At 45.2% G+C, this 13,563-nt stretch overlaps 1 protein-coding gene across 2 annotated transcripts; it reads right to left on the reverse strand.

Moving 5' to 3' along the window:
- Nucleotides 1–4,617: 4,617 nt before the first annotated feature.
- LOC311041975 (uncharacterized protein) lies at nt 4,618–12,714 on the reverse strand. Of its 2 annotated transcripts, none has more exons than XM_084052474.1 (3): nt 12,487–12,714; nt 8,752–11,290; nt 4,618–5,451 (listed from the first exon to the last, which is right to left on the reverse strand). In XM_084052474.1, the coding sequence occupies exons 2-3, from the start codon at nt 11,266–11,268 to the stop codon at nt 5,086–5,088; spliced, it is 2,883 nt and encodes a 960-aa protein (XP_083908600.1). In that variant the 5' UTR covers nt 11,269–11,290; nt 12,487–12,714; the 3' UTR covers nt 4,618–5,085. The 2 variants fall into 2 exon arrangements, with proteins under 2 accessions (XP_083908600.1, XP_083908601.1); XM_084052475.1 differs by having other exon boundaries at nt 12,667–12,694.
- Between the last annotated feature and the right edge of the window lie 849 nt (nt 12,715–13,563).

Consider the following 13,563-nt stretch of genomic DNA (forward strand, 5'->3'; position numbering starts at 1 on the left):
CCACCGACGTCATGTGTTCATTTATCGACAGCCGTACAGACTCCTTTTGACACATTTTACCTCGTTTATCCAGCTCTCACTGACTCTCCACATCGGGCTGTTATTTTGCTGCGATCAAGTCAACGATGTGAGAGATTAGCTATCACAGACGGACGGACAGGGGGTGAAACATAGTCTTGCGCCATGCCTTTCGGCCTGGCGGAGACAATAAAAAAAACGAAAGTAAAGGAAATGGCCATTTCTGCAACAGAAGTAGTCAACAAACTATACTATGAAAACATGGGCCACATTGGCAAAGAATGTAAGAAAGAGGCAATCATGTAGAAAATAGCCGATCTACAAGCTTACAAAGCCTCTCAACGTGAGGCGTTTCGAGCTTGTAGATCGGCTATTTGCACAATATTTACTTGTGGAACGGAGTCAAACAGAATGGGGGGGTCCCAGATCAAGTACGTGTATTTGGGGGCGGGGCGGGGCGGGGGGGGCGGGGGTGGCGTGAAAGGGTTGATAAGCACTGCTCTAATCGGAGCGAAATTATCTGAAATGACTACATGACCATAATGCAGCCTAACATGCGTTGCACGGGGCGGTCCTGGCATTACGTTAGTTACTGTAGTTGCTGTGGAGCTACATAGTTCTCCAGAAGACACACACAAACATACACCATCTACAATGGACGAACTGAGCAGCAATATTGACATTCACCACACGAACGTGCATTGTTGACAAAGTGATTGCACAGCCGCTGCAGGCATGACAACCACGTTAGCGTTAGCGACATGGCAGCTATCACAGCGCCCTGTCCGTCGTGCTGCAACTGCCTGTGATGGCTACAGCAGTAACAGCAAGCTGTCTGCGATGCCATTGTCTGGAGACTGCTCTTAGCGTGACACGACCAATGAGAGTGAGCGCTGTAGTTGTTGCTAAGATACGGTGGCGTCTCTGCCCCATAGCTTGTAGATCTCTCACACATGATTGGCGTAGGCTGCGTTGCCAGGTCTGACTTTGTGTCTAAGCAATGGTCGGCTTATTTTTGCGCGCCTTTGGGCTCGTTTGCATTGTGCGCACGGCAGCGCTTGTTTAGCGTACGTCAGCGCGACGTGGCAACGGACGTGGCAACGTTTGGCTGGTGAAAAGAAACACCCGGACGTGAATTTTGTGTTGGCGAAGTGATTTGCATAAGTATTGGAGCATAATGCGTTTGATATTAATTGTACATCCTGCAAGTACAGTGATGGGATGCGAAGCAGCTGGTGTCACAGGCAGAATATTGAGGAATTTTGGGGGAAAATGTGGAGTTAGTTGGGCCATGTGTCTGCTTGGCAATTGAGCACATACAGTCGTGTACACTCCATGACTGTGGCCGTCAATTATGGTAGCAAGATTAATACCAAACATATATTAACTGATAAATGATGAAGATTAAGCTAAGCTACCCACAACATATAAAAGTATTTAAAATAAGCTTTACCTTTACCAGCTGCAACAATACAGTGATGAACAAATTAATGCCAGTGGTAGAAAAAGTACTCAAATTCTTTACTTAAGTAAAAGTATCAATACTGCAAAGTAGTTGCAAGTAAAAGTACAAAAGTATTGGTATCAAAATGTACTTGAAGTACCAAAAGTAGAAAGTACTCATTATGCAGAATGTCCCATTTTACAAGTTTTCAAATTGGTAGAATATATAAAAAATCTTGTAATAATCAAAATCTGCAAAGTACCTGAGAACTACTACTAGAATTGTAAATACTCCACTAAAGTAAAAAAAATACTTCAAAATTGTATATAAATACAGGACTACAGGTATACAGCATACCTAAATACATATACTGTATGGCATACAGTAGTATTTAGTTACTTTCCACCACTCATTAATGCTTTACTTTTACGTTTGGTACTGTACTGTAACAAATATTCTGACCTGGCAGCAGAAGCTTCCCAGAACGGCTGGAAGACCCTCATATTTCCAGTAGAAGTGGGAACTAGAGGCTATGTTGCAACATCTACGACAAGTCTGTTGAAGAAGATGGGGGTGAGGGGTCTCTCCCTCCAACAGGCAATCAAGTCTGTGTCAAATACTGCGGAAAAAAAGCAGCAACTGGCTGTGGATAAAAAGGAAGGACAAAAACTGGGCAGCAAGATAAAGATCATTGGTATGCGGTCAGGCTTAGGCCTGACTCAGGGAGAAGGACGCCCCTGCCATGCAGAGTCCAGTGGGGGATATGGAGAGGATGGAACGGAGAGGGGTGTACCTGGGACGCCAGACACAACCGTTGAGCCCTCTGGAGACGTTGTGGGCTAACATCAATGAAACGTCGATGAAGCAGGGTGCCCACCTGATGACCTCAATGAAATTCCTATACCCTCCCTATTCACCACTCCACTCTGACCTTCAAGAGCGCCAACTTATCATTGGGATTGAAACATCTAGTTCTATTAGCTTTAACGTTCCACCACTCATTAATGCTTTACTTTTACGTTTGGTACTGTAAGTATTTCTTGATGCCGATACGTGGTGTGTCAGTATACTTCTTCCACCACTGAAGAACACACACATCTGCGAGGGAAGAGAAGATAGGAGGAAAACAGAACACGTGGACATAGTGGCGTGGATCGATGCACAGTAAGTGAGGTTTAATTGAAATAAGTTAACTTAATTCACATGAGTCAGAAGACCTTAAATATAGTGTCTATGTTAACACATAACGTTTTGGTCAAAAACTCCTCTAGTGTGATGGATTAAATAGGTCAAATCACTCTCTTTTAAAAGGCAAAAGGCAATAAAGTAAAGAAACGAACACGCAGAGCGCTTTCATTCACAACGTAACAAAAAGTGAATAATAATGATTGGAAATAAATCAAGTGCAAAAAGGGACTCACAGTGTCTTTGACAGTAAGAAAGATAGATTACATCTTTCGTATAAGATAGTGCAGAAGTGCAGCTCTTACAAATAAGTACTTTGCTCGTTTCAAATATACATCATAACCAGAGTATCGTCAATATGGAGCTTTGAGCACTTTAGGTAATTATCGTGGATTCCGTGGGAATGCAAGGGTCCGTTCTTTTTAGGGGCATGTCAGTGGTGACTGTGAATTTGTTTAACCCATTAAGACCGGGAACGCATCTGTGTAATTTTTAATATTTCTTTGGCTATTCAAAAATAGCAGATATACATGGTTGTATATCTGCTATTTTTTTTTAAATCTTGAACATTTGTGCAAATCTTTGAATATATATAATAAGTTTTAAAGCGAACATTTTTAACTCCGATCTGTGCTTCTAGGGGGGTCCCTGGAACAACATATTTTGAGATGGGGGTCCGTGGCCAAATACATTTCATTTGGGGGGTCCTTGACATGGAAATGTTGGAGCACCACTGATACAGCAATTTCAAAAAAACAGTTTGTATAGAATATATATTCAAAGATTTGACCAAATGTTCACGATTTAAAAAAAAAAATAGCAGATCTACAAGCTCATAGCGCGGCACTCGGTGCCGCGCTATGAGCTTGTATATCTACTATTTTTGAATAGCCAAAGAAATCTTAAAATCACACAGATGCGTTCTCGGTCTTAATGGGTTAAATTACACAGTCTGCAAGGCGATGGTCTTCTTCCTACCGTGCCATTTAGTTATTTTCCCCACTTCGCACAGGAAAGCCGTTTTCAACAGGTAAACAGTGCAGGGTGCAATACTTTGAAGACTGCAATATTTTTTTGGACCATCAAATGGAATGGAGAAAAAGAAAAGAAAAAAAACAAACAAACATATACATTCAGTATAAATAAATGGATACATAAACAATTAAATATCAAATAAATATTGCAAGTGCTCCCGTCTTTTGAATATCACCTTAAAAACATGGTTTCAAACGGTTTCAAGGAAGGGGAGGAAGTGTCTTAGCTTTAAGACGCTTTTTATGTCGTCTGACTTCACCACACAAACACAGCCGTATGGGTATGTTCACACTATCCATAAAAAAAAGCACCTTATTACATTAAATCTATCACTCAGTCCTCCGTTGTAAAACTGGGGATGGTTTCTGTATTCATCACTTGTAGTCTGTATTAAAAAGTCAATTGGCCATTACTGGCTAGGAGCAGCACTGCTCAATAAACTGCCTGATTATCTTAACAGTTTACTGACATTTAGAGTCTGTCACCACCATACCCGTTAACAAGATGACTTGGGTTTAAATATTCCTGCTGTTAAGTCTGCCTTTCAGTATTATGCCCCACATATGTCTACAAACTTTTACAAAAACGGGATCATTTAATTTCACTTTATCGCTTCAAACAGCTGGTGAATAACACTTTGAAAACTGTCTATTCTAATGTCTGCCATCTTTTGTAATTTGTGTTTTTTTTGTTATGTTTGTTGTTCCTGTACTCAAGGCGTCGTTTGAAAAAGAGAGATTTCTCTCATTTGGCCTTCCCTGAATAAATAAAGGTGAAATGAAAAAAGCCCTATGAGCATTTTTTCTTCACTTACTATTTTGACATGGCCATGGTGATACAAGGCTAAATTACCGATGAATGCGTAGCCGCTATTCAAAGCTGCTATCCTATACTGAAGAGCGGACTGGACGACAGACATATCGGTCGGACTGAAGGTTCGACGTAGGTGTGAGGGCCCCATAGCGGCCGAACTCTAGATGTGAGGGCCGCGCAGCGGCCCGAACCTCTAGTTACAGAAAAAGCCCACTAGGCGGTGCCTTTTCTTCATACACGGCGGACAGTGTGAACATAACCTTAGTTAGCATAGGATCAAATCCCAGTAATACCTCCATCCCCTCACTGTCTCCTTCTCAAGTTTTGTAACATAACGTCTTAATTAAAAAAGATATAATAAAAGTAAAAATACAATGAGGGAAATTCATTCTCTGCTTTTCCCCTCATAAATATAGTCTCTTAACCACATGAACCCTAGTGTTTGGGGGGCGAACATTCGGCGAAAATAGCCGATCTACGAGCTTGTAGATCGGCTATTTTCGGCAAAGAGATTTGGTGTAGAGGGAAAAATGTAGCGGACCTAGAATAGAGTCCCCCGGGGCGACCCTGGTCAACTAAGTACATAGGGTTTAAGTGTTTAACTCTTCAGTCTCAGCCTCAGAGTTGTCCAGGTTGGACACGATGGAGCTGTACCACTCTGCGCTTTCCTCCTCCTCCTGCACTCCTGTCCCTCCTCCTCCACCTCCTCCTCCTCCTCCTCCCCCTCGCCTCTCGCTCAGCATCTCCATGGCCACTTGGTGGTAGGGGTGTTTGCGCTTGGTGTGGCGGCGTAGCGTGTTGCGCTCGGCGAAGCGCGTGTGACACAGCTGGCACTGGTAGGGCTTCTCGCCGGTGTGGACGCGCTGGTGCCGCTGGAGCTCGCCCGCCTCCCGGAAGCGCTTGGCACAGATGGGGCACACGTAGTTCCTCTGGCCCGTGTGGATGTGCTTGTGTCTCTGTCCCAGGGAAAGACGGAGAAAGATGGTGAATGTGAGAATTTTTTCTTTATGTTTTTTATTTTTATTTTTATGAATATAGAGCAGCCTATTTACTTTTTTCTCCCAATTTAGTCGTTGTGTCAATTTATCCTCCCCACACATTTCTGTGGTACCACAGCTGTTGCTGCCAGTGAGGCGCTATATCATACATGGGCAACTGGCGGCCCGGGGGCCACATGCGGCCCCCACCTTCACTTAATGCGGCCCGCAGGTTAATATCGGAATACTGATATATTATTGATTTCAGCTGTTACAATTCCAAACATGCAAACATGACCCGCTTTAATTACTTCAGTTTATATTAGTATATTAGTAGATGAATGACTAGTATTAAAAGTATTTTTTATGACCAATGTATATTTATTTTAGTTCATAAAGTTAACATAAGTATAACTAAATGCATTTGAAATCATTATTATTATTATTTTTTTCAGGATTAAAAAAAAAATAATAATAATCAGGATTCCAATTCAAAAATAGCAAAAAATGGCAGATCTACAAGCTCAAAAAGCATCGCAGTGCGACGCATTTGAGCTTGAACCACGGTGGACTCAAAGCCCTACATGATGGTGGACGGTTACTTCAACCCTGTGCCACCCGAGTGCCATCGCTGTGGAATTTTAACACTTGTGTGCTTTGGGTCTGGGACAGAAATGTAAGGTTTCATTTGGGAATGAGATGATATTCACCTTTTGGGAGAAACATCTCCTTACACTTCCTCTCATGAAATGATTGCTGGCATGAAACTTTATGGCTTAACTATTAATGTTACGAGGTCTTTTATGTGCATCGCAAAATGCACGACACACTGTATGTTTTACACTGAAATGTGTGCTTATGAAATACTGACTAAGGCAGTCAACCTTTTCCACTGATTAAGAACAATACTATAGTAATTAGCGCAAAGTGTTTGTCATTAAATGTGTTGCCAGTGAGATTGTGTTAGAGCAAATGTTCACTTTGAATAATATATATATATATATATTCAAAGATTTTTTTTTAAATAGAAAAATAAATAAAAAAATGACACAGATGCATTCCTGGTTTTAATGTATACTTTAAAGTCCTATATTTATCTGTATCACAATGAAAACTTGTTTTATTTCAAGGTTTCAAAGAAAGAATACCATGAATACCATGACAATTATATTTTTATATTAATGTTATTTTATCTTTAAAAATTTTGCCAATTATATGGGGGCCTACATGCAATATCCAGTGGGCCCCACATGTTTGGAATCACCCTCTTAGACGAAACACAGTCTCCAGCATGTTAACTCTGGCAATTGCTGATTTTGATCGAAAGCTGTAATATATTATAGATGTTGAGTGCTGTGCTGAACTGCACTGTACAAAAAAGAAGTGGGGGCCGGGCGGTTGTCAATACTTCAGCTACTAAATCCAAAATCAATACGTTCTGCACCAATCTCTCCAATGCCAAATTCCTGCACAGCTACTTTGCAGAAGAAGAAAAAATATGAGTGGAAACCAGCGGCGCTCCAAAATAAAAATACTTTTAGCTCAGGTTGAGTTTTTTTTCCACTGGCAAAATAAACTAGAAAGGGATACTCACTGATGCGTAAATATCCTCCAGGAGGCCTGCCGCTACCTCCCCCCACTCTCTGTGTGTGTGTGTGTGTGTGTGTGTGTGTGTGTGTGTGTGTGTGTGTGTGTGTGTGTGTGTGTGTGTGTGTGTGTGTGTGTGTGTGTGTGTGTGTGTGTGTGTGTGTGTGCATGTGATGATGTGTGTTGTGGTGTTATTTATGCACCTGTATGGGCACAGGGCAATGGGGGGAAAGTCTATGATAAAGGACACTGATCTTTAATCCATTTAGTCAAAGGGGTGCAACAGTTAACATTTGTTTTACTGATAATCGATAATCTATTCAAATAATTGATTAATGATCAATCCCTATTAAATAAATAGTCAAACTATTCACTATATTTGCACGACACCGTGGTGTACAAAAGTATGCTTCAGTTTCTGCAACATAGAGTGGGGAAAGCTTTTGCATTTGTGGCGCCCCCTGTAGGTTGAAGTGAAATCACTTTTGGTTCTGGGTTATTTAGAGGCTACATACACATGTGGTTCAAATATGCTGCTGGTCAAACAAACAAATTATGTTCATGATTTTTTGTGTTGTTCTTGTTTTTAGTTTTGTAAAATACAAAGTCCTTCAAACTTTGGATGCCAATTATAGGCCATCAGTATGGAATATAAAAAATCGGAGGTCGATTTGAAAAGTATTTGGGCTGGGGATTGATTTTCGTGGCCTACTGGCAGCATGCACAAAGAATTTGATGATGATCTGTGTAGTAGTTAATGTGAACATGACTTAAAAGTCTTGCATCTGTATTTCGGAGTGCTGCTATTTCCACTCATCCAGTAGTTTTTAACGTCTTTTCATTCATTCATTCAACCTTTATTTGTTCTCGAAAGACATTGAGGTTGCCCTCATTTGCAGTGTCGTCGAGATACAGCACAGTACAACATCAATACAACATCAATATTCATATCAATGATATATTCATAACAAAAACAACATTAAAAACAGTTACAGACATTTGTGGGTAGATCTGCAATCAAAGATTTAAATTGACCATATGTTATGGGCGAACTGATCTTAAATTTCAGCTGTAGGTCATTCCATGTAGTTGGGGCACTAACGCAAAAGGCTGTTTTCCCCAGTTCACTTTTTACCCTAGGGACTTTTAGGGTCAGCCAGTCATTTGAGCGTGTCCCATGCGCTCCAGGATTCCATTCCATCAAAGAATGAATATATGATGGCAACGTCCCATCAATTGCCTTAAAAATAAATAGGTACCAATGTTTGTTTCTCCTGTCAGCCAAAGATGGCCAACCTACCCTGTCATATAGGATGCAGTGATGGGTCCTAAAATGTTCACCAGAAATGAAACGCAGGGCAGAGTGGTAAACTGGGTCTAAGACCTTGAGGGTAGAAGGGGAAGCATTTCTATAAATGACATCACCATAGTCCAAAACAGGGAGAACAACAGCTTCAATTAGTCTATGTATTGACTATGTGTCTACGTCAATACAAAGTATTGACATTGACAGTTGAGCACCCAAGGAGTAAATCAGTGAAGAAGACTCTCCTGCTTTGCATTTCCTGCACAACTGCTGTCCTTAAAATAAAAGTGCAGTTGAAGAAATGATAATAACTAGCTAATACAGCAATTAGCCACTGATAGCATGGTAATTAATGCGACACAAAGCTAGACATTGAAGGCTCTTACCTGCAGGTGACTGGAGCGTTTGAAGGCCTTGCCACACTGCTGGCAGACGTGCGGCTTCGTCTGTGAGTGGGTGATGGCGTGACGCTCCAGGTCCGACAGATAGAAGAACACCCGCGGGCACAGGTGGCAGTAGAGCACCCGCCGCGGGCCCAGGGAGGAGTTGGGAGACGAGGCCGGGGAGAGCGGGTCCAGCGGGTCCAGCTGGTCCAGGTGGTTCGAGGGGAGGATGGGCCCCATGGGGGGCGAGCTGGAGAAGTAGAGGTGGTCCTCCAGCTGAACAGTCTCCGACGAGGCTGAGGGGTCTGAGGTCGCGTCAGGGTCGGTGGACTCGGGGGCGGGCCCGTTCGAGGGGTCGTAGGCTACGCTAGCGCACGCCGCCGGGCGTGGAGACGACGACAGCGGCGCAGCTGATGGCTTGGTGTTTTCACCCGGGGCCTCGTCAGTGGATATGGCTTCTGTTTCACGGTTGGAGTCGGAGGGGTTAGCATCTTTTTGCGCGTGAGCAAGACTGCTATCTTGGAGCGCGGCGGACGAGGACACGGGGACAGAGAGGGAGGCCAGGATAGGGGCAGACGTTAGGCCGCTGCCACCGCCCACTCCGGATAGAATGACCGGAGGGTTGTTGGGGCTCAGCCTGATGACGGGGTGCGACATCGCGGAGGACAGAGGTGAACCCAGAGTATTGACCTGGCCGACGACACCCTGAGAGAGGCCGATGGGGAGCGAGGACGCGGTGATCTGGGACAGCTGACCGGTCGAGGGGTCCAGGACGGCTATGGGGGTAGAGGTAGCGACGGGCTGCCCGGGGGAGGCAGGAACAGAGGAAAGGAGCAGGAGCATTTGGGTGCCAGGGGCAACGAGAGAGTTCTGAGCAACCGAGAGCGGAAGGGAGAGATTCATGGGGCCGGGAGAGGAGAGCTGGGGCAACGAGGAGCAGGAGGAGGTATGGTTGGACAGCAGGAGGATGGGTGTGTTGGTGGCGGGGTTTGTTAGTATCTGAAACGTTTGGTTGGGGACTGAAGCCGCACACGGCTGGGGCAGAGCAGCACCGGCCTCGTCTTTAACTGCTACGTCTTGGGACGCCGAGTTCCCTACCAGCCGTGCGCTTGTTAAGAGCTCTGCGTTCGCTGTCAGTTCAGCAGCTGGCGATAGCATATCAGTGACAGTGGCTGTTGAGGGGCACGAGCCTCCAGGAGGCGCGCTTAGTGTGTGCAGTGTGTCGTTTAGACTTTGGCTGAGGTTGAGGCCCACAAATGACCCGTGTCTCTCTGCCGCCGTCGGCGAATTGTGCTGAATCGCCGGCTGACCTGAGACGGGGTCCTCCCCTTCTGGCTTAGAGGTTTCTACCTGGGGCACTTTGTGTCCCTCTGGACTGAGAGTGTATGGGATTCCCTGGTCGTCGATGAGCAGAAGGTTTTCCGGGTCGTAGTCTATGGAAGAAAGGGAGGTGAATACCGAGGTAGAGAAGAAGGAGGGAGACGGGAGGGGGTTGCAGAACGCGTCGGCGCAGCCGTCCGTAGTAGGGAGCGTCGAGGCATCAACGTCGTCTTCTTCCACCACATCTCTGTCCCCGTCCCCCTCAAACTCGTCCACCTCCATGATGAGGGAGCTCTCGTCCAGGAAGCGTCCCGTCCTCCTGTCTCTACTCTCTCTCTTCTTGGGCAAGGTCAGATCCAGAGGCTCCGTCTGTTCTTCCGGTCTCGCTCCATCCTCCTCCTCCGGCATCTTATTCCCGGCGGCGCTCGATTCCGCCGCTTGCGAGTTGAGGGGAAATGCGTCCTCCTCCCATCCTCTCTCTGTCTGTTCTTCGTTGATCCCTGGGACTTGAACTCTGTCGGCGCTGGAGACGAGAGCTTCTTTTAAAACGCTAGCACAGTTGACGTGACCACCACTGTTCCTGTCATCTGAAAGATTGCTTTCATTATGTCTTTTCTCTTTCCCCTCTTCCACCTCCATCTCTTGGAATGTTTCCACTTTGGGTTCGTCAGTCACGTGACCCATAACTTCCTTAGTCTGTTGTTCGTTTGTGGCGGATGCTAATGGAGCTAGCGGGATGTTGTCGGTGCAGCCCGTTGAGATGGCCTCAGCTGAAAGCAGCAAAGGTGTTGTAAACTGAGAGCAAGGCGGGTCTTTGGTCAGGCTGACGTTGGTGTTCGTAATTGGCTGCTCACACCGTTGAGGAACGACGAGTTTCGGCCTGATTGGTTGGCTGCGCAAAACAGGCATTCCAGCCTTAGCTGCTATTGGCTGTTTGATTCCGCTGGTCTCACACGCGTCCTCCTGACAGGCCGGGTTGGGCGTCCCGTCCGATTCCGGTGGCGTCGTCGTCCCATTGACGGAGGGGGCGTCTCCGCTGGAGGTCAGTGATTGCAGAGAGCATGGCTGGAGGTCACTGTCCGGGGTGCTGCTGGATGCAACATCCTCCACCAATGGCTCTGGTCCCTCCACACGCTGCTGGCTGCCATGTTGGTCATCCAAGCTGCCGCAGATCAGGACTGTAGCCAACTGTGAATTCATTATGGGTCATACCTGTTTATTTCTGGGGGGTGGAAAAAAAGGGGGGTTAAAAAAAAAATGAACATATTTTAATATTACATTTACATCTTTGATAAATAGCTGAAGCTTTTATCCAAAGTAATTTACAAGCATGCTAATTTTACATTTGGAAATAATCTGCAGTGCAAGCAACAAATAGTAGTAGTTGGCTAATGTAATAGGAGTAATAGTAGTAATAACGTATATTATATTATAAAAAGTCATTACATTTTAATAAAATAATAAAACATTAATCATAATCATTTGCCACTTAAACCCCAGCATCTGTATCGTGGGGAAAGCTTTCGTAGAAAACAGCAGATCGACAAGCTCACAATGCGTTGCAATGTGATCGACTATTTTCTGCGAAAGCTTTCCCCACAATAACAGAAAACAGAAAAGCCTTTTGACTAGTACAGAGCCCTGAGGCACTCCGGTTAACCACATGGGATTGAAGTGGTTAACAGTGTTATCATGTGTAATAGAGTAATAGAGTACATAAATACATTTTATATGTTTGTATGATCTCATAGAGATTGCATGCAGCTGAATGACACATCATTCAGCTCAGTTGGTGATGATGATGATCATTGTAATAATCATTACATTCAGAGGATGCTGATAACCTAATTGTTAGGAGCGTCATACCGCATTAATGAGCGACGTATGACGCTCCCTGCCTCGGCTCTACAGCGTGTCATATTTATATGGCATTACCTCCCCGTACACACATACACGCAGTCTATGCGTGACACTGTGAGAGAAATTAGCCCAATAATAATTGCTTACAGAGGGGGTCGCCTGATCAGATCATTCATTTAACCAAAACATTATTTATTCCGGGATGTTGCGGATTTGTTCACTTTAGTGAATCGCTACTAAGGCAACCCGGCGAGAGAAAACGTTTCATTGTTCAACTTGTGCTACGTCGTATAAACATCTAGGTAAATATTAACGATTCGATTCGAACCCTGCCGTGGTGGTGGTGTGTGGTTAATGTTTGTCTAATAGAATAATAAAAACCCCGGCGATCAGTCAGTGGAGGAGGACGCCATTACGCACAGTCCGAGGTCCGAAACGCCAGATATTTATTATTAGGGGCGCGTGTGCGCATTGACAACACTCGGACCTGGGACAACAACATGGTCGCTAAAAAAAAAAGCTTCGATCGCAGCAATATAAACATCGGCATATATTTACATTCAGATCGGCGGATCCTGCTCCGTCTCATCACCGGGGTGAACGTTCTCGGACCCACAGCCAGCCATTTTATATAGAGTCGAGGGTTCGAGTCAGACACGGAGGGGAGCGAGAGAGGAGAGAGCCCCCCCCCCTCCCCTCCGACACAGACAGATCAGCTGCGATCACACACAACTTTACCAGCGGATTGACATGGATCCGAGCCGCCGGCAGCAGGTGTACTATGTAGGATGCCCTCGGACGGCGTCCGTCGATACATTTTGAAAAAGAAACTGTATTTTAAACTGTACACTGTCTCCACCCCATTAGAACGGTCGCTGCATAGGGACTGGCTGTGTGTGTGCTTACCCCGCGCTGTGGCTACTTCCGGAGGACCATATATGAGTGTGTGTGTGTGCCGTACAGTGTACAGAGGGTGATGCTGAGGGAGGGAGGGGTCAAGGCAGGGAGTTGCTATGGTGTCGCAGCTCTCTAGGCAGCCTACGGGGTCCGACTGGCTGCCATGTTTCAGCCTATGAGTACTGTAGTGTTAGGGTAGTCAGTGTGTGTGTGTGAGTGCGTGTGTGCGTGTGCGTGCGTGTGTGTGGGTGTGTGTGTGTGCTGTGTGTACTGTTGTTGAACCCGCAGCCCGCATTAGAGAGGCTGGAGCGAGAGAGGAAAAGCTCTGTGGGCGCGCGTGCACGACAGACACGCACGCGCACACACACATATATACAGAGCCAGAATAAAGTGGCTTCTGTGTTCTGCCATTACCTGAGGCTTAATTTATTGAGCCTGTGTGTGTGTGTGTGTGTGTGTGTGTGTGTGTGTGTGTGTGTGTGTGTGTGTGTGTGTGTGTGTGTTCCTGGCCTAAAGGCCATATTTGGGGACAAAATTGTGAAAATCGTGTGAAATGGGGGTCCCCAAAATTTCATGAGGTTAAAGGGGAATTTTGGACCACGGTTTTCTTACCTTTTCTATGATGTTATGATATCTTACGATTAATGGTACAGTAGAAAAATGTAGAAAACATCTACATCCCGGGTCGCCACAGCTTAAAACGTGCGCCAATAGGCCTTGGGTTAGATTGCGTATTTT

This window comes from Gymnoscopelus microlampas, assembly GCF_963454915.1.
Source record: "Gymnoscopelus microlampas genome assembly, chromosome: 3".
Taxonomy (NCBI): Eukaryota; Metazoa; Chordata; class Actinopteri; order Myctophiformes; family Myctophidae; genus Gymnoscopelus; species Gymnoscopelus microlampas.

Bases quoted from the DNA above. Each gene is read 5' to 3' on its own strand.
- LOC311041975 (XM_084052474.1), bottom strand. From the start codon at position 11,268: ATGAATTCACAGTTGGCTACAGTCCTGATCTGCGGCAGCTTGGATGAC. The intron at 5,452-8,751 runs GTAAGAGCCTTC...TCCCTGGGACAG, and splicing joins AACGCTCCAGTCACCTGCAG to AGACACAAGCACATCCACAC.